At 38.3% G+C, this 21881-nt stretch overlaps 1 protein-coding gene and 1 long non-coding RNA gene across 2 annotated transcripts; one reads left to right on the top strand and one right to left on the bottom strand.

Moving 5' to 3' along the window:
* Window positions 1-2082: 2082 nt before the first annotated feature.
* Window positions 2083-21787, bottom strand: kank2 (KN motif and ankyrin repeat domains 2). Its single transcript, XM_077734792.1, has 13 exons — window positions 21629-21787; window positions 14590-14663; window positions 7943-8021; window positions 6396-7757; window positions 6118-6306; window positions 5933-6041; window positions 5424-5834; window positions 5254-5341; window positions 4463-4682; window positions 4249-4391; window positions 3899-4099; window positions 3719-3817; window positions 2083-2917 (listed from the first exon to the last, which is right to left on the bottom strand). Exons 3-13 carry the CDS (start codon window positions 7977-7979, stop codon window positions 2855-2857), a joined length of 2922 nt encoding a protein of 973 aa, XP_077590918.1. The 5' UTR covers window positions 7980-8021; window positions 14590-14663; window positions 21629-21787; the 3' UTR covers window positions 2083-2854.
* On the top strand, window positions 2976-4122 carry LOC144208779 (uncharacterized). Its single transcript, XR_013328920.1, has 3 exons — window positions 2976-3099; window positions 3712-3905; window positions 3975-4122. It is a non-coding gene; the product is annotated as an uncharacterized LOC144208779 (long non-coding RNA).
* Window positions 21788-21881: the final 94 nt, after the last annotated feature.

Here is a 21881-nt window from a genome sequence, read left to right as displayed (position 1 = left end):
ACTATGTCATTTTTTGAGATAAAAAGTCTTACTATACTATGTCGTTTTTTTAAGAAAAAAAAGCCTTACTATACTATGTCGTTTTTTAAGAAAAAAAGCCTTACTATACTATGTCGTTTTTTAAGAAAAAAAGCCTTACTATACTATGTCGTTTTTTAAGAAAAAAAGCCTTACTATACTATGTCGTTTTTTAAGGAAAAAAGCCTTACTATACTATGTCGTTTTTTTTAGAAAAAAAAGCCTTACTATAGTATGTCGTTTTTTAAGAAAAAAAAGCCTTACTATACTATGTCGTTTTTTAAGAAAAAAAAGCCTTACTATACTATGTCGTTTTTTGAGATAAAAAGCCTTACTATACTATGTCATTTTTGGCGATAAAAAGCCTTACTATACTATGTCGTTTTTTAAGAAAAAAAGCCTTACTATACTATGTCGTTTTTTAAGAAAAAAAGCCTTACTATACTATGTCGTTTTTTGAGAAAAAAAGCCTTACTATACTATGTCGTTTTTTAAGAAAAAAAAGCCTTACTATACTATGTCGTTTTTTGAGATAAAAAGCCTTACTATACTATGTCATTTTTGGCGATAAAAAGCCTTACTATACTATGTCGTTTTTTAAGAAAAAAAGCCTTACTATACTATGTCGTTTTTTAAGAAAAAAAGCCTTACTATACTATGTCGTTTTTTAAGAAAAAAAGCCTTACTATACTATGTCGTTTTTTAAGAAAAAAAGCCTTACTATACTATGTCATTTTTGGCGATAAAAAGCCTTACTATACTATGTCGTTTTTTAAGAAAAAAAGCCTTACTATACTATGTCGTTTTTTAAGAAAAAAAGCCTTACTATACTATGTCGTTTTTTGAGAAAAAAAGCCTTACTATACTATGTCGTTTTTTAAGAAAAAAAAGCCTTACTATACTATGTCGTTTTTTAAGAAAAAAAAGCCTTACTATACTATGTCGTTTTTTGAGATAAAAAGCCTTACTATACTATGTCATTTTTGGCGATAAAAAGCCTTACTATACTATGTCGTTTTTTAAGAAAAAAAGCCTTACTATACTATGTCGTTTTTTAAGAAAAAAAGCCTTACTATACTTTGTCGTTTTTTAAGAAAAAAAGCCTTACTATACTATGTCGTTTTTTGAGAAAAAAAGCCTTACTATACTATGTCGTTTTTTAAGAAAAAAAGCCTTACTATACTATGTCGTTTTTTAAGGAAAAAAGCCTTACTATACTATGTCGTTTTTTGAGAAAAAAAGCCTTACTATACTATGTCGTTTTTTTTGAGATAAAAAGCCTTACTATACTATGTCGTTTTTTAAGAAAAAAAAGCCTTACTATACTATGTCGTTTTTTGAGATAAAAAGCCTTACTATACTATGTCGTTTTTTAAGAAAAAAAAGCCTTACTATACTATGTCATTTTTTGAGATAAAAAGTCTTACTATACTATGTCGTTTTTTTAAGAAAAAAAAGCCTTACTATACTATGTCGTTTTTTAAGAAAAAAAGCCTTACTATACTATGTCGTTTTTTAAGAAAAAAAGCCTTACTATACTATGTCGTTTTTTAAGAAAAAAAGCCTTACTATACTATGGCGTTTTTTAAGATAAAAAGCCTTACTATACTATGTCGTTTTTTGAGATAAAAAGCCTTACTATACTATGTCATTTTTGGCGATAAAAAGCCTTACTATACTATGTCGTTTTTTAAGAAAAAAAGCCTTACTATACTATGTCGTTTTTTAAGAAAAAAAGCCTTACTATACTATGTCGTTTTTTAAGAAAAAAAGCCTTACTATACTATGTCGTTTTTTAAGAAAAAAAGCCTTACTATACTATGTCGTTTTTTAAGAAAAAAAAGCCTTACTATACTATGTCGTTTTTTGAGACAAAATGCCTAACTATACTATGTCGTTTTTGAAGACGAAAAGCCTTACTATACTATGTCGTTTTTGGCGATAAAAAGCCTTACTATAATATGTTGTTTCGTCTTTAAAAAAGACCATGTCAAGTGACAAACAAAACATGAAAATAAAACAACAAAACCATACCAAATACTTCAACAGTAAATAAACAACACAAACAGTGCGGAACATATTTAATAGTTCTTCAAAAATATGCAAGAAACAGTCAAAAACATTGTTCATAACTCTTCATAACAGAAAAGCTTAAGTAAGAGCTGTGCGATTACATAAAGTAGGCGTGGTCTTAAAGGCTCTACGTGTATAAAAAGATAGATGTTTACGTAAATAAACACCTTTTTAAAAGTAAAACACTCTTACAGCGGGGTTAAAAAGTACTTCAAACGTCAACAACAAAGGCAAATACTTTTTCGCTGTGATAGCTACCAATTGGACATAGAAATTCTTAGACATACTTGACTAAGTTTAACCAAATCAGTCAATTACTTTTCCTTCATACTTCGTACTTTGTCCATTTTTCTTAAAATTCGTATGAAAAAAACACAAACGTTCCCGTACCTTCATATGATTTCTATTTGTCTGTTAGCTGGTGCAAAAAAAACAACAAAAAACAAAGTCATCCTGAGGTAAATTAGATTAAGGAAGGAAAACTTATCAAAAATAGACTACATTTGGTGTATAAATATGAATAAAAGAGTTGCGGTGGTGAGGAAAAAGTGGATGCAACTCGCCAAGGACACTTAACAACAAAAGGTAAGTTAAGTTTTTGTTATTTATTCCACACAGCTGGCAGTTTTTTTTGTTTAAAAAAAGCACATATGGTTTAGTGGAGTTGCTGGTAGTATACAACAACTAACTAAAACACAGTAGGCGGCTGATTAGGACAGTGTTGCTTGTCAGTTGTTTGTTTTTATTGATGAGTTGCAGGCTTTCATTTTGGATCACCAGCAGGAGAAGAAGAGGAGGAGCCCAACAGAGGAGATTTCGGTGAAACCTGAAAAGAGGGAAGAATTGTTGGGGTGAAATTAAGTTAAGCATATTAACTAAAATCTTTTTTTTTCTACAGATAAGTGATTGCACCCTTTTGCTGTCAACCCCAGGTATTTCTATTACTGCAAGACTTTCATTCCAACACATCATCCAAAGGCTTGTGGAGTATGATGGAACCTAACCCAGGTGACTATAGTAAGGCTTTTGTCGAAGTAAAAACACCCTAACCCTTCATTTTTTAACCCTAACCCTAACACTTCATTTTTTAACCCTAACCCTAACACTTCATTTTTAACTCTAACCCTAACCCTTTATTTTTTATCCCTAACACTTCATTTTTTAACTCTAACCCTTTATTTTTAACTCTAACCCTAACCCTTTATTTTTTAACCTTAACACTTCATTTTTTAACTCTAAACATAACGGTTAGGGTTAGAGTTAAAAAATGAAGCTGCCCTAACACTTCATTTTTTAACTCTAACCCTAACGGTTAGGGTTAGAGTTAAAAAATGAAGTGTTAGGGTTAAAAAATAAAGGGTTAGGGTTAGAGTTAAAAATAAAGGGTTAGAGTTAAAAAATGAAGGTAGGGGCCTAACCCTTCATTTTTAACCCTAACCCTAACCACTTAATTTTTAACCCTAACCCTAACCAAAAAACACTCTATGGTAACACAGTATAGTAAAGCTATGTTTTTAAGAAAAATAAGCCTTACTGTAGTAACATTTTTTCTTTAAAATAGACTAAGTATAGTTCACTTCTAGTCCAAAGTGTGACATCATCTACAAATGTATGTTTGAGAGCTTACAGGCGAAGGCGGCTTGGCGAAGTTGAGGTGAGCGTAGAGGAGTACGGCGATGTCGTTTTGGCTAGCCTCCAGGGCAATGGAGAGCGCTGTGCTGCCGTCCTGAAACACATGCAGATGGCGTCAATGGGGGAAGACTTTTGGCGAATCAAAGACAAACAAACGTATGTCAACTCGACTTACGTTATCGGTGATAGTCACGTCACAGCCCGGGACTGACAGGAGCTGGCGTACAATGTCCACATGGCCATGTTCACAGGCGCACATGAGCGCCGTAGAGCCATCTTCGTCACGGACGTTGACTTGGGCACCGCAGGACAGGAGGGCTCGCACCATGTCGCCCCGTCCGTGGCTGACGGCCAGCATCAACGCCGTCTGGCCGGCCTGTCGCACAAAAACGGTCGCTGGATTAGGTAAACTCACTAAACATTTCCACAATATCATTTTACATTAAAGCTGGCATAACAATGAAATTGATGTTTGTTTTTACAGTTGGAAAAAGACGATTACAGAATGAAGCTAACATTACGTACTTGGCTGGCCTTGGCGTTGACATCCCCCGTGCGTAAAAGCTGCAAGACAGCTTGGAGGTCGCCGTCCGAGTGAAAAGCTGCCAGAGCTGTGAGCATGATGGCCGTGTATCCCGCTTTGTTCTGCTTGTCGGCGTTGCAAAGACCTGACATGGTGACATTCATGACTCAGTGAGGAAAAGCGAAGGTACGTCGGAGTGATTAAATGGCAACTCACCAGTGTCGAGCAGCAGTTTCACCACAGGGAAGTTGGAGTGCGAGACGGTGTAATGCAACGCCGTGTTGCCGTTCCCGTCCGACATGTTGATGATGAACTCCAGCAATTGAGGGGAGATGGCGGCGAAGGCCTCCACGTAGGCCCGGACCGCCGTGGCGTCAGCCGCTTTGTGGCAGGAGACACGAAGCCATTCTTGCAGCACGGTGGTGTAGGCTTCTCTCTAAATGGAGACACCAACAGGACATTGTTAAAAAAGTCATTTGACATTTGCACCCAAATGATGATGTTTTGCTAGTAAAATACATATAAAACTGCATTCCAAAATACTTTGCAAAGTGTTTTTTAAAAATTGTACAATTTTTAAAGCATGTGATTAAAGACAAGTTCATTATTATAGCATTGCTTTGTTGTACTGTTTAATATCTAAGTACTGTTTAATATCTAAGTACTGTTTAATATCTAAGTAGTGTTTAATATCTAAGTACTATTTAATATCTAAGCGCTGTTTAATATCTAAGTACTGTTTAATTTCTAAGTGCTGTTTAATATCCAAGTACTGTTAAATATCCAAGTAGTGTTTAGTATCTAAGTAGTGTTTAATATCTAAGTAGTGTTTAATATTTAAGTAGTGCTTAATATCTAAGTAGTGTTTAATATCCAAGTAGTGTTTAATATCTAAGTAGTGTTTAATATCTAAGTACTGCTTAATATCTAAGTACATTTGACCAGCAACCAAAAGACTGGTGACCAAACGTCCGGTCTTAATCCTAACAAACAACAATAAAACGTACCGCTCTTTGCTGAGTGAAAGCGTTGGGCTCCCCGAGAGCCTTCTGAAGTTCACCAAGCGCCGACATCAGGCTGTCACTTAGTTCTAACCTGGAATTATAACAAAGTACACATATGATGATCATCTGCCATTACATTTTTTCCACTCCACAAAGCACTTGTTCACGCTTACCTGATTTGATTCGTGGGGACACTCACAGATGTCGACTCCGTTTCTGGCGTGACGGAAGCCGGAGTGTCCGTCTCCTGCTCGGTGGCCTCTGGACTCAAGGTCACGGGCGACTTAAAATCAGTGCTGGTGGACGTCGGGGGATTGGTACTTTCCTGGGAAGCCCAAGTGTTCACCAACGTCTGGGGGGGAACTTCTAGAACTTGGGTCGCCGGCGCTTGTGGGGATTTGTCCGTGGTAGCGAACTCTGTCTCCCGTCCGCCGGTTGTACGTTGTTGTTCACCCTGTAGTGGCCGGGTAGATTGCTGGTGGTCGGCGGCAGTCTCGGGAAGTTTTTCCCTGGCTTCGTGATACTCGCTAGAGTCGCTCTCTTCGTCCGAACTGCTGCTGTCTTCTGACGACGTTGATTCGTAACTGTGGGTGGACAAAGCAATCCTCTCAATTGCAAAATAAATATACAGAATTTTCTGTCTGTGGAGCTTCAATAATTAAATGATCGGTAGCTTTCATACCCTCCATTGACGCCAATGAACTGAAGATTTTTCTTGGTGGAAGGAGAGCCTGGTTCTCCTTCTGCTTTTCGCTTCATGATGGACCTCAGAGACGATTCGGGAGACGAAACTGCACAAAAACATTCAATAGCTCGGTTTCAACACAGTAGAACGATGACCGTCGAACAGCATAAACAACGTATTACCTGAGCGGTGGCTTTCTTGATACGTCACTGCACTTTCGTCCTCTTTCGAGCGACCCGACTCCATCAGATCGCCTCCCTTGCCAAGTGTGACGACGGGTTTAGACACGGGGACGGATGTGGACAATTCACTCTTCAAGATGTCACGTACTTGCTTGGAGCAGACGGCAACAGGCAACCCAACGTTAGATTCTGAAACACCGAAAAAACAATTTAAATCATTGACATTGTGCTGAGAAAAAAATAATTTGCACTACCGTAAGAAAGACTTATTCCCTTACCTGCGGAGGACCCATGGCTTTGTCCTCTGTGGTTGCCATCTAAGGACGCCGACGGGGTGCTGCAGCTAACCGCTCGAAGCAGAGTCCCCACCTCCACCACGGTAGGCTGTTCCAGTGTATACACTTGGATACCAACAGTTCTCTGTTCCCTGTGCGGGGACTTTTGCGCAAAGCTGACCACGGTCTGCAGGTTGCCTTCCTGGAGATCCTGCCATCCAACAGTGGTAGCCATCACCGGGTGCTCAGCCCTAGGCCCGTCTCCATCCTCCCCCTGGGTGGACGTCGGTGGGAGCTGCACAGCCCGCAACTCCTCCGCCATACTTTTCAGCTGAGCCTCCAGATGAAGCACTTGGTTCTTCAACGCCTCAGCCTCTGGGAGGAGTCCCAAATCTACTTCCCGAACGCCAACCCCTACCTGACGACTATTCTTCTCCACCTCCGGGCCAACTCCGATGGTCCGCAACTCTCGCTTGGCTTCCGGTCTAGCTCCAGCCACGATGACTGTATCCTCAATCTCGCATCCCGAGTCTTGTTTAGAGCCCTCCAACAGCTCTTTTTCGGGCTTACTTCCAGCACTAGCTTCTTCTTCTGGGATATCAATGTACAATTCTCCTCTACTCCTACCTCGATTGAATCCCATAGTGTGTCCTAAGAACTTCTGACTCTTGAGTTGGACGCTGAGTTGCCGTTTCTCTTCCTGGAGGACGGAAATCTTCACCTGGAGGACTGGAATGGTCTTAACTTGCTCTTCTAGATCCCGGATTTTCCTGAGGGCGGCCGCCATTTGCTCCCGGACATTCTGCAAGTGAGCTGGAGTGGGCGTTACTGGGGTAGATAGACCCGAACTCATGGGAGTGAAGGTTCCGCCGCCTCCACCGCCACCACCATGGGCGCGGTTGAAGCTATGGGCGCTACTGATCGAAGTATTAGAGCCCACCATGCTACTATGCATACTCCCCAAGTTAGAGAACCTTCTTCCTTCTTTCTCTTCTTCCAATTTCCTTCGTGCATCCAGTAAAGTCTTCTCCACTCGGGCGGCGCTGAAGTTAGGCCTGTGCGTGGTGTGGTAGCCCGGAGCGCAGTAGGAAAACGAGGAATGGCGACTGTCTACACTAGCGTTGGAGCATAGGGATTCCGTGGAGGTCCACCAGGAGCCGCTATAGCCGTAGCTACCGCGAGGCAGCGAGCCGTAACGTGGCCGTCTTTGGACTGGGACCTTCCGGATGGTGTTGCCCTTCTCGATATCATTGACGTATTTGAGGAAGTCCAAGTCCAGGCGGTAGCCGTAGGGGGTCTCCACAGAGTAGGGCGCCTCCTGATCCTTGGCGTGGAGGGAGGGGCCGGCCGGGGAGCTCAGCTTCCCTGCGGCGGAAGGAAATGGATTTTAAACAAATGAAAATTGCAGTCTAATCTTGGGCTCAGACTGGAGAAAATGGGATCAAGTATGGGTTGTTTTTGCGAGTCGGGAGGTTGAAGAATGGGGTATTTGTTCGGGTTTTTAGATCTACTGAACAATGGAGTGTTAACAACGGGGAGATGAAATGTACCTGGGAAGCCGGCGTCCATATGCAGTACTTGAGCCATTTCAGGGAGGATGCGTTCAGATCTTCACCTGCTCGCTCTCACCTGGAGAAAACAGAAAAATAATGAAGTACATTAACAGCAGTAATTAAAACTTTGTTGCTGAAAGGGGATCAAAAGCAAGTTTTTTTCCCATTCATAAATAAATCGTGGTGGTTTTTTAGATGTTCTTAATACTTATTTTGGGAATTTACAAGCTGAATACTGATATTTCGTCCATGAATATAATTTAAATTGGATGTCTACTGCCATCACTGACATTAAAATGAGTTTAAAATAAAATCCAAGTCGTTGTCACCTGAGTATAAGTCGCACTAGCCAAATAATGCCCAAAAAATATACAAAGTGCATTTTTGGGGGTTACTTTTTTAAATAATCAGAAAAAATACCAACTATTACACAATAAAATAATACTACATTAGGAAAGTAATAGTAAAATAGGCCTCCAGTTAATGTTATAGTTAATAGTTTTTGGGATAACTACTATTTAGCCTAGAAAAAAAAACAACATTGTTAGCAATCAGAGTGAACAAAAAATATATAGATATACATATTTATACGAGTAGTACTTCAGGATAAATTGCAGGCCAAGCCAAACACTATAAAAAATATTATTATCCGTAAAATACGCTAACTGGCTAGCAAAAATACTCCTATTTTGAGTTTTTTGACAACGTTAACCTTTCCGTTGACTGCAAAATCTACGGCACGCTTCACAAGCGTGTGTTAATTACTCCTATAGAGGTATAAATTCTCCCTACCGCTGTTTTAACGAGAAAAAAGTACATTAGCACTACCCAATAAACAGCTACAGTGATTTGTGGATTTTTTTTCGTTACAATATTAGTGTATAAATACTGTCTGCCTCCCTGGGTTAATTTTATCCTACTTTAGGGTCACCATCGTCTGCTCCATGTTTGTTTCTCTTCTTCATCTAAGTCCAGAAGAAGCGTTACAGGGGAAAAGTTTCCTGGCAGGCAATTCTAGGACAGAGCTTGGAGACTTACAGCCTTATTAGGAATGGTCGGCGCACATGAAATCAGGGTATACTCGCTTCTATGCTTTTTCCTTCTCATTTTTTTCTCCTAGTTTCGTTTCCACTGCATTAAACCAACGTTTGTCCCGAGGTCAGTTGATGATCATGAGTTCTTTGGGCTAATTGGGCAGGACTGTGATGTGTTTTGTACAAAAAACACACCACCGAGTGTTCCACCGTTGTTTGTAAGCTTGGCAAAAATTAACTGCTTGAGGCATTGGGGATGTAATATTTAACTGGAAGCTGATATGTGGGTGTCAGAGTTGGGACTGATACGGTGGGATGATGCGGGGAATGACTGTTATGGATGTACTTGTTGTTAAAAAATTTCAGGAAGTGTTGCCAGATTGGGTGATTTGTCGTGGGGGAAATGTATTGGGATGGTTAGGTGAAGTTTGGGGTGTTTTTGATGAAATTTGGAGGTCAGAAGGAGCTATTTTGCCTGTTTTTAGCGTTAAAATTGTATGTTTAACAGTGAAATTTGGCTAAGTTGCACGATTAAGTCATTTTGGCTAATTGAAGAAAATATTTTTTTTTGGTAATGATATTAAAATAGGTTTTGTTGGTCGTATTTTGGCAAATTTGTTTTCACACCAATTTATCGGTCATGAAAAATACTTAACTCGGAATGCACTTAAGAATGAACTCTTGAAAAGATGAAATTTGGGTTATTTTGACTAAATTTGGGGATTTGGAAGCTTTTTTGCCTGCTTTTTAATAGTTAAACTTGTATGTCCACCCAATAAAATTTGGCTAAACTAAATATAATTACAAATAGTAGAAAATAATACTCCTAGCAATGCCTTAAAAATAGGTTTTGTTTCGTATTCGTACAACAAATGTCATAAAATACTGCAAATACTTTTCCCAGAATGCACTTCAGAATCAAGTCTCTCAAACATTGTCAAACTTGTCATTTTATGGTCATTTCCCAACATTAATATATCCAAATGACTCATTTATCAACTAACCATTTCTACATCTGCCATAATACTTCTATACAAAACATCTCCTGGTTAAAATACAAAAATAGAGTTATATTAAGAACCTGAGCTTGAAAATTAGGCTACTTTTTAATCAAACGCGGAACATTTTATGTTGGAGACTGTTTCCCTATCTGGCAACCCTGGTTAATGCAACTTTTGCTTGTGCTGAGTGGCTGTCGAAAAGTAGGACACTTGGAAATGCTGACTCAATGCACTTGGTATGTCCCACAGTCAGTTTAATGTCTGCCTACAATTCCCTCTTATCGACGTCCTTGATCGGCCACTCATACCAACACGTCCTAACAAACACAAAGCCACATAAGGGAAGCCATTTTGACTTTCAACGACAACCTAACTAACGCCTGCCTCATGTGAAGTCGTTTAAATGCGAGACAGTTCCTGCCCTGAATTTTATTGGTCTGATAGGTCGGCCAAGCGGATTGGAAGACGTGTTCAAAGTGGAATTTGTCTTCTCTGCTATGATTTGGATGACTTTTCACTTTTCATAAGCAGGATTTATGAAGACGGCAAAATGTGTGATGGCAAATAGATATAAAGACTCAATAGTGATGTGGAATAGTCACAATCAAGAATAAAAGTCAAGCGGTTTTGGCTGGATCTATTCCCAAAGTGGAATAAAACTGTCAGAGCAATGTTTGAGCTTATACGTGGCTGGTTAAAGTGGAATAAATGATGTTAAATATCATTGAATGTCACATGAGAATCTTAAGTTCAGTCTATATTCTCTTACAATTCTCAGCTTTGACACTAGTTGGCGCTAGTTACATAAACTATGCCACTCGATTGGTCGAAAGACTGAAATGTTGAAATCTTCATAGGAAGCTGGGTAAAATTGAAGTATTTTGTTTTAAATTAATTAAATTAAATAGATAAATGGCTTGAATGTCCATTACTATCAATGCTTAAATATATTTTAAAAAGGCAGATTTTTTAAACCCTTTCTAATCCTTAAGGTGGAAGCATATACGTTTGTACAGCAAAATATATACTGTATTTTCACAACTATAAGGTGCACCACATTATAAGGCGCACTGTCAATGAATGACATTTTATTTTATTTTCCATATATATAGTACACTGGATTATAAGGCGCCCTGTCTATTTTGAAGAAAACGTAAGACTTGCATATAAGTTTGTACAGCAAAATATATACTGTATTTTCACAACTATAAGGCGCACTGCATTATAAGGCGCACTGTCAATGAATGACATTTTATTTTATTTTCCATATATAAAGCGCACTGGATTATAAGGCGCCCTGTCTATTTTGAAGAAACGTAAGACTTGCATATAAGTTTGTACAGCAAAATATATACTGTATTTTCACAACTATAAGGCGCACTGTCAATGAATGACATTTTATTTTATTTTCCATATATATAGTACACTGGATTATAAGGCGCCTTGTCTATTTTGAAGAAAACGTAACAATTGCATATACATTTGTACAGCAAAATATATACTGTATTTGCACAACTATAAGGCGCACTGCATTATAAGGCGCACCCTCAATGAACGAGACATTTAATTTTTTTTCCATATATTAACTACACTGGATTATAAGGCGCCCTGTCTATTTTGTAGAAAATTCCAGACTTTTAAGTGCGCCTTATAGTCGTGAAAATACGGTACACAAAAAAAGGGAGTATGTACATGTGTGTGAGTGAATGTTAGTGCGTGCGAGAGGGCGGATTTGACAGGGGACAGTTTATGAGATATAATTTTAGAGTGTGTGGCCAGGCAGCCAAACATCCTCAATTTTGGAGACACAAAAACTTTCATCTCATTTTTCCCACATCAGCGCCTAAAAAAAATAAAAATATATATATATTTTTATACGCCCACGGCAAGACACGCCCCCCCCCCCCGATGCGCAAGCTAAGTGCGCACTAAGAGTTCCATTGAGATGACACGCTAACAGAGACGGCTTGTTCTCACTGAATTGAGCCTCCTCTTAGACAAGAAAATGGAGTCATTTATGGCTAAATGAAAGTCTTTGTTTTCATGTTTGCTATAGAAAATTGGAATTGGAATGAGCTACTTTGAAAGTAAGGAAAAAGGCCTTTTGTTTTAAAAGTGGCTGCATCTATTTTATCATTTGAATCTAAGCAAGACAGTAGAGCAGAGTGGATTAGAGTACTGTAATATTAAAGATTTTTATTTTGTATTAACATTTGATGAATGTTTGATTTAATTTCTCTATTAAAAATGATATAGTGATATAATAGTAATGATAAGGCTGAAGTTTTAAAGGTTTTATTTTGGTTTTTATTCATATTTGATGGTTTTAATGATTTTATTTTGGTTTTTATTCATATTTGATGGTTTTAAAGGTTTTATTTTGTTTTTTTATTCCTATTTGATGGTTTTAAAGGTTTTATTTTGTTTTTTTATTCATATTTGATGAATGTATAATTGTATTTTTGCATTAAAATTGACATAATGATAGAATAGTAATAATGAATGTAAAGGTTTAAAGGTTTTATTTAGCTTTTTATTAACATTTGATGAATTTATCATTTTATTTTTGCTTTAAAATGACATAATAGTAGTAATAGTTATTTTTTTTGTTAATATTTAATGGTTTTAAAAGTTTTATTTGGGTTTTTAGAACATTTAATGAATGTATCAATTTATTTCTGCATAAAAAAATGATCCAAATAATTAATAATAGTAAATTAAATACTGTTGTATTTTTTTGTCTTTTATATTCTACAAAAATGCAATCAATACAGTATGTAGGTCTTAATGTTTTATGTTATGCTTTGTATTTACTTCGTATTTGTCAACCATAAATACATTTTTAACATCCAATTTTTTAAACAGCCATAATTTGGTAAATTAACACTCTTTAGTTGCAAAATAAAAAGCCACAACTGTCAATTACGACGCAATCTGACGTTGACGCTATTACCAAAACGGGAAAAAGAGCATAACATAAAGAGTTAACGTAGCGTGGAGACGTGAGAGCATATTCACACGAGTCCAAGTTGCCTTTCGGCAGTTGGGCTTTTTGCGTTTGCAGCGTCGACTGGTCGCCAGCCAATCGTACGTATGTATATAAACAAACAGCCTTTCAGGTTTAAATTCACACCTAGGAAAAAAGACATTTCACGCCAATTGGTTTACGTCGCCCCCGTTGGAATGTAAATTGTAATTCAAGGGCCCCCAGCGTCATAATAAACTGTCGCTTTTCTGCGTAATCCACTGAAGAAATGTTGTCCTCTGCCTAGCGACTATCAAATTCATTTTTTGGTCTTGTTTTGTTAGTTTTGGTAGTTATTTATGATAACTAGGTTGTCAAAATTAATCCACTGATAGATTGACAGTTTTTTTGACAGTTCATAAATAATTTATTGATATTAAAGTTTGTCTAAATCCACTTTTTGAGCCTGTTAGCAAAGATTCTATTCATATTTTTGTTTGTTTGTTTTATTTTAATTAAATGTTCTACTTTTTAATGCATTTATAATAAAAACTGTTTGTTTTATTTGTTTTATTTAATTTAAATGTTCTATTTTTTCATGCATTTATAATAAAGTTTGTTTTATTTGTTTTATTTAACTTAAATGTTCTATTTTATAATGTATTTATAATATAAACAGTTTGTTTTATTTTATTTAAATGTTCTATTGTAAAATGTATTTATAATTTAAACAGTTTGTTTAATTTTATGTAAATGTTCTATTTTATAATGTATTTATAATATAAACAGTTTGTTTTATTTCATTTAAATATTCAATTTCAATGTATTTACAATAAAAAATAAAATTTGAGTAAACATTTTTAATAATTAATAAACAGATTTGTGATTTTTCTAAAGTGAGTGAAAAAGTAAATAGTTTTAGATTTAAAATATTTTTACTTTAAAAAACATTTAATATTTACTCTAATCTTTACATTTTAATCAATGAAATACAGTGAATAAAGCTAATAAAAACAGCAAATATTCTGATTCATTTATTTAAAAAAATCTCTTTTAAAAACTTAAATAAAATTATTTTAGAGCATTTTTAAAAGGCAAATAAAGTCTATAGATTCTGTTTACAACTATAATCCTAACTTACTTTATCGGGCCTCACAAAATGACCAAAAGTTCATCTCCACTCCCCCCGACTGTGATCTCTTCCAGTGCATTTTACATGCCACATTTAATGGACGTCGCTAACTCCTCTCCTGCATGCCTTTATGATTAAAAGCCTCGCTAGCGTGTTGAAGATGAAGCTCATCTGCTGAACGTCACAAATCCAGACTCTCACCAGAATAGCCTCATGACATATTTGCCCTACCGCAGTGCATTGACAGCAGCACTCCTACACTTGCTGATACGTATCTACACTATGTTATTTAGCTTTATCCTACAGATTCTCTCAAAAAATATCGAGACCACCCTGAAGAATCATTTAAAATTCTCTAAGTTATCTCTGCTCTGAAGAACTCCAACTCAGCAATGTTGCCATTACAAAGAATGACATCGCAAAATGAGAACTAGCAACATCGGTACGTTTTTTTCTACCCAATATCCCACAGTTTTTGAATGAATAGAAGGGCAAAATTTTCCATTTCTTACCCGCAACGACGGGGGGCCGCTCCTTGCCGGTCTCCTCCGACTACCTCCCGTCTTCTGCTTTCTTAAGCCGGCACCTGTCGAAAATAAGAAGGATATTTTAGCCCAAGTTGGTTGAAAAATGGCAAAATTTGCTGAGAAAGATAGAAGTAGGTGCTCATTAAAACCATTGTTTGCGTTGTTGCAATCACATATTTGTGCACCCGAGTTCAAGTCACCCAATTTTGAGGATAAGCCGATACCCTGGACGTTTGGTCGCCAGTCTTTTGGTCGCCAGTCTTTTGGTCGCCAGTCTTTTGGTCGCCAGTCTTTTGGTCGCCAGTCTTTTGGTCGCCAGTCTTTTGGTCGCTGATTAAATGTACTTGGATATTTAACAGTACTTAGATATTAAACATTACTTAGATATTAAACATTACTTAGATATTAAACAGTACTTAGATATTAAACATTACTTAGATAATAAACATTACTTAGATATTAAACAGCACATAGATATTAAACAGTACTTAGATATTAAACATTACTTAGATATTAAACAGCACATAGATATTAAACAGTATTTAGTTATTAAACAGCACTTAGATATTAAACATTTTTAAATAGGGGTGATGCTACTTTGCGTTTTTTCCTTTATCGCGGCCATGTCTGGTCTACATGAACCACGATAATGAAGGGATTACTGTATTTCATAAACACACTATACGCCTACAAAATTCCAGTCACTGCAAGAGACACAAAAACTTGGAAAGGATAAAGCATTCGGTCAAAGTCCACCGAGCATCTCCTCCTCGCGGCGGGAGGCTGTGGCGGCGCGATTGCCAAATGTTTTCTTTGAACAGCTGCACAAGTTCACCTTGGTAGATCAGGCCAAGGCCGCTAGCCACAAAGCGAATTTCCACCAAGTGGCGCGGTTCAGTTTACCACCGTGTACTTCAGGATGATAAATTCGACCTCTGTTTTCACTGTGGGTTTTGGTAGCTGAATTGTACAGTTTCATTTGTTAAAACGTGGGTTTCCAATTCAAAAAAAAAAACAAAGAGCATGCTTTTAAATTGTACATACATACATATTTGGACAACGTCAATTTCCGTGAACTTATCCAAAGATCGTAACAAACCCCGTTGTCGTCATCATGTCACGTCAAAGGCACCGAAAGGGCGTCAAACCTGCAACTCACAAAGAGCCATTCATGCAAGGCCCTCGGTTCCACAGCTGGTTCTAATAGAAAAACTGAGGCAGGGTATCTCGGCGGAAGACAGACGGCATGTCCGCCGCCAGTGCTCGGCACCTCAAAACAAACAAATAGTTCCCCAAGTGTCTTTTGGGACCGGCGTGCCGACACTAAAGTGGGTTTGATGTCTTGATTTCCAGGAATCTAACCATTTTGGATCCTGATTCGCACTCAAAAGCCAACAAAGACAATGTGATGACTGTAACTAAACTTCTACCAACTTCTCATCTCATCTCATGTTCTGAACATTAAGGTCGCTGGGGGTGCTGAAGCCAATCCTAGCTGTCTCCAGGGTCAACCTGAATTGATGGCCAGCCAATCACAGGTCACGACAAGACAGACAACCAATCACTCATAGCTAAGGGCAATTCTGAGTGTCCAATCAGCCTACAATGCCTGTTTTAGGAATGTGGGAGGAAACTGGAGTACCCATAGAAAACCCGCACAAGGCCCGAGTACAACATGCAAACTCTACACAAGTGGACTGACCTGGACTTGAACCCAGGACCCCAAAGCTGTGAGGCCAACACACTAACCACTTGCTAAACCAACTTGAAATGTATATTTATATCTGTCAACAGATATACATGACCCTGTATAGCTTACCAGCCAATCACAGAGCAGCATGAGACTCCCAACCATTCAAGCTAACTCTCACAACTAGTTCAAAAGTATAAGGACATTCCAAAATAAATATACTACACATTTGTTTCAGAATGTTTTCAGGTTTGGACTCTCAGCTAACTGATAAGCAATAGCTCCATCTTATGTTCAAGATTAGAAACGCAAAATAGGCTGAATTTAAGCTTCTTGTGCAAGCCATATTTAAAGATACAGGCCCATAAAAATGGGGGCAGTTCCCATAAACACAGCTGTTGTTTTGCCAGGTAAATAAGAAGATGACAATTTGTCAGGAATGACTTTGGTGGTGACATTTGCTAGCTAATTGGTGCTAATGCGACTTTACAGGAAAGGGGAGGAGCCTTAAAGGACCACAGTAACAAACCACTGACTTCCTCCCAACCCAGGAAAACAGAATGTAAACAAAAGCACAAAAAAAAGTGACGATACGAAAGAAAATGAGATTATTTAGGAAACGGAAACTATAGACCACCAGCAAGTACGAATCCCGGATGGATAAGCAAACTCACAGAAAGGGAAGATCATGCAGAAGATCACGAGAAAAGCTAACAATAAGTCAATATGTAATTTAAAATGTCTTGGCTCAAGAGGACACCCGCCATTTTCACATTCCACGTCTAAAAATACGTGGACAAAGGAGCACGCTCATGAGGAACAGAGGCGGCACTTTATCTTTCTCTACCGAAGCTCATTTATGGTCAAAAGTTTCTTTCCTCGGGGGCCACAAATGATCTTAATCGAGACGAAAGGGGCAGCAGTTACACAACAGCAGGGACGTGTCTATTCGCAGTGACGTCCGTGTCTGGCTCTCCATGTGGAAAACAGATGCTTTCTTTACGTTCGTACTATAATACTTCAGCCAAATGTATACCGTATGAAAGGGGTGGGAACTTTTGGGTACTTTCCAATTTCTTCCAAGGGTTACAAATAATTATCTAAGAGAGAGAATATACAACAAATTGCCATAAATGGGTTGCGAAATTCATCTTTAATATGTACAACTATTAGAGTGAATGAAGCAAGCAAGCTATTTGAAACTGGAAAAATGAACTTTTTTGGCACTGTTGCAGACAACCGACAGACTGGGACTATTTCAGTGCAATAAATAAATGGACCAACACTAAAGACTAGACATTACTTGCCATTGACACTTATTTTTTAGCCTATTCTGGTTGTGACATCACAACCAGAACTGTTGATCATTTCTGGTTGTGACGTCACAACAGGAATGATCATCAATTCTGGTTGTGACATCACAACAGGAATGATCATCAATTCTGGTTGTGACGTCACAACAGGAATGATCATCAATTCTGGTTGTGACGTCACAACAGGAATGATCATCAATTCTGGTTGTGACGTCACAACAGGAATGATCATCAATTCTGGTTGTGACGTCACAACTAGAATTGTTGATAATTTCTGGTTGTGAGGTTACAACCAGAATTGATAATCATTTCTGGTTGTGGAACTACAACCAGAATTGTTGATCATCAATTCTGGTTGTGGCATCACAACCAGAATACTTGATCATTTCTGGTTGTGACATCATAACCATAATTGTTGATTGTTTCTGGCTGTGACATCACAATCAGAATTGATGATCAAAATATGATCTGCTTTCTTTTTAAAAGACAAAGCACAGCAAGACTGAAAGGCTAGCGAAGTGTTGAGCGGTCCGGCTGGACTTACATGGAGGGGCAGGACGGCTCGCATTACTCCTTAAGAAGCGTGAACGCCAGGAGGCCCAGTCATTGGCTCATCCCGACAGGAAACTCGGCCAGGGAGAGGTTACCGGAAAGAAAGAAAACCCAAAAAAAGAAAAGGCAAGAGCTTGGGTTGTTTGAAGAAAACGCCTTACTGGAAATGGGGGTGGATTAAGAGTGATGGCGAGCAGAGAGGCTGACCACAAAGGTCGTCGGGGTGGGGGGGGTTTGAGGGTGGACATAGTCCAGAAGGAAGGAAGATGCTCGTTCAAAGCAGAGTTAATTAAAAGCTCGTCCAATCGAGATTGGACGCTGTCGCACGGGAAGTCATTTTGGTCCAGAGATCTTGTCAGTTCCGTTTCCCATTTTGAAAAGACTCACTTTACCACATCAAAACCCTCAATAAAACCCACACTTTGGTGTTAGCTGCCCTAAAATAATAAAATATGAATCACAGTTCTTGCCTAGACCACACAGTAACTTTGGCATATTGCCATTTAAAACTTGGAGTGTCAAAAAAATAATCAACAACCTTACTCTTGTTCTAACAGTGTTTATGTTATTTCAGGGATTGCTCCAAAATGAAACTTAATCCTTCAAAACCAGCTAAGTGTAATGATATTGTATTTTTTTTTTAAATTAGAGGACCCTAGCATCTCCAAGTATAAAATACAGAAAATCTACTTACTACTTAGAACACTCAAACACGATTTACAAGACATTTACCAAGTCCTTCTATGACAGTAAACAATATATCTGCCTGTGTTTTTGAAATGGTCTGGTGTATTTGTTTAAACTCCTACCACAAGTACACACTGGACAGGACGGTTGGATTAAAAACAGCTATGGAATCCAAATAATGGCGGTTTAAAAAGTCAAGAGGGGAGACAAATGACCAAGTGTGGTTGATGGGAGGGGCGGCAATGTCTCTTTAAGAAACATGGATTATACCTTAAAGATTGAAATAGGGAGAAGGAGAAAATGTTTTTAGTTTTCTTTTATTTTGTATAAACTACTTTGCTGCCATTGACGGCAGTAGACGTCAATTAGGGATAACTTTCTAATAAATGTGATCGGAAATTGGGCAAATCATTAAGTTTAAAAAATAATAATAAAAAATAGGGGTACTCATCAACAAACAAGAACAAAATAAGCATGTTAAACCTTTTTGATAGCTGATCAAAATCACTATTTTTCGCTATTAGATTGTCAAATTTAATATTTTGTGATAAAATAACTATTAAATGTATCAGGCCAGGACTCGTTAGGTAGCTCGTCATAACCAGGTGTACCAGATTCGAACCCAGGTGCAAAAAACAGGTCATCAGGACAACTCTGCTTTTAATTTTTTTACATCTTTAAGTGTGTTTACTTTCCAGATTTTACTCAATCTCGATCAAACCTTACTGATAAAATCTGCCACGAAAAAAAATGTGTATTTCCTCCTCCAGGCACTCCCCAAAGACACTTTGATTGCATGTAAAATTACAGGGAAAAAAAGCTTTCTACATTGAAACGCTAAGATATTGTTCAACAAGAACACAAGCTCCATTCTCCAGACATGCAATCAACACACAGCGGACGCCGTCACGCGGGTTCCGGGGAGTCATTTCATTAGTCCTGCCGGCGTGTGGCCCACCGTGCAAATTGTTTTTTATATTGCTCCGGCATTCCTTCGCAGCCCCCCATCGGAGGGGGTCCGACTGCTTTAACGAGATGGGCTGCATTCCAGGGTCAAAATTTCAGGGAGTCAAAAACAAGGGCGGTCAAGGGTTCCGTTGGGTGGTTTTAGGGTATTCAGAAGGTCGGTCTTTTGGTCGCCGGTCTTTTGGTCGCCGGTCTTTTGGTCGCCGGTCTTTTGGTCGCCGGTCTTTTGGTCGCCGGTCTTTTGGTCGCCTGTCTTTTGGTCGCCTGTCTTTTGGTCGCCTGTCTTTTGGTCGCCTGTCTTTTGGTCGCCTGTCTTTTGGTCGCCTGTCTTTTGGTCGCCTGTCTTTTGGTCGCCTGTCTTTTGGTCGCCTGTCTTTTGGTCGCCTGTCTTTTGGTCGCCTGTCTTTTGGTCGCCTGTCTTTTGGTCGCCTGTCTTTTGGTCGCCTGTCTTTTGGTCGCCTGTCTTTTGGTCGCCTGTCTTTTGGTCGCCTGTCTTTTGGTCGCCTGTCTTTTGGTCGCCTGTCTTTTGGTCGCCTGTCTGTCTTTTGGTCGCCTGTCTGTCTTTTGGTCGCCGGTAAAATGGTGACAGAGTTTACTGTTGAAACCAGGTCTCAAAATGTTATCCATGTGCTGTTTAATATCTAAGTACTGTTCAATATCTAAGTACAGTTTAATATCTAAGTACAGTTTAATATCGAAGTACAGTTTAATTTCTAAGTACTGTTTAATATCTAAGTACAGTTTAATATTGAAGTAGTTTCATTTCTAAGTACAGTTTAATTTCTAAGTACTGTTTAATATCTAAGTACTGTTTAATATCTAAGTACTGGTCAATATCTAAGTACTGTTGACTATCTAAGTACTGTTTAATATCTAAGTACTATTTAATATCTAAGTACATTTGACCGGCGACCAAACTTCCGGGCGACCAAACGTTCGGGCGACCAAACGTCCGGTCACGCATATTATCGGTAAACATCCAAATATAATTGATTCTCGGAGGGCATTTTCGAGGACCACCTCCCCCCTCAGGCAACTGCCGGACTGCCACGGCCAAACCAGATGAGCACTTTTTTTGAGGGCAAGACTGGGGGAAAAAAAGTGGACCAACATCTGGAAGTAATGAGGAGAAGCAGAAAGCGCGGACCCACCCTCTCCCCTGAGCAGCTGCATGGACATTCCCATTAGAAAAAAATGTAATGGCACTATTAAAAAAATATATGTAATATATTACTAAGTGGGGGCTTGTCATAATTATACTGTAATGCTGAGACTTTTCCAAAGGAAAAAGTTATTCCTCAAACAACACACAATGAGGATCATAACCCTCCAGAACAATACACAATATGAAAGATGGACTGAATATACATTTTTTTCTACTTGCCGATTAACACAATTAACGGATTTTAAAAGAAACGTGAAGTAGAAAGTCATATTTTCATATGGATCATTTTAACTTTGGCATCTAATTATGATTATGAAGGCTTATTAATGCTAGCTTGAGGAAAGCACGAGACCCATTCATCACATGGCAAGGATAGAAAACCAAACAAATCCTGCTTTTTGATCACTCATTATAAATTATTTTTTTAAAACGACGATTCGGAATCTAAGTGGGATTTTTAGAAAAAATAAGTATGATCGATGTTTCGTTTAAAACAAAAAAAAATCAAAAAGTCCAAGTCTGCTAGCAGCTTTCGAAGGGTATTTTGCATGGGAAAGAATATTAAAATCAAAATACAAAATTGCAATCGCCTTCAACGGATTGCATTTTAAATATAGATCAAATTAAATGGAAGATGAATGCATTTCTTACCTGGTCCCCGGCTTTGTAAATCCTTCCCTTCCTCCCTTCCAGTCGCCTCAGTCCGGGAACGCTCAGTGACAGACAGACAAAAACACCGCAGCCAGGATGCTCAGCGCGGCCCCTCCCCCAAACTCCTCTTAAAGGGCCAGTGGCAAAGTTTCAGATTGGAGGAGAGAAGCGACCTCCTGCAGGGGCAAATGGAAATACAGTATTGGTCACTTTTGACAAAATGGACACTCCAAATCAACTTGACCGGACGTTT

This window comes from Stigmatopora nigra, chromosome 15, assembly GCF_051989575.1.
Source record: "Stigmatopora nigra isolate UIUO_SnigA chromosome 15, RoL_Snig_1.1, whole genome shotgun sequence".
NCBI lineage: Eukaryota > Metazoa > Chordata > Actinopteri > Syngnathiformes > Syngnathidae > Stigmatopora > Stigmatopora nigra.
The sequence above is the reverse complement of the archived record's forward strand: the minus strand, read 5'-3'. Positions and strand labels throughout refer to the sequence as shown.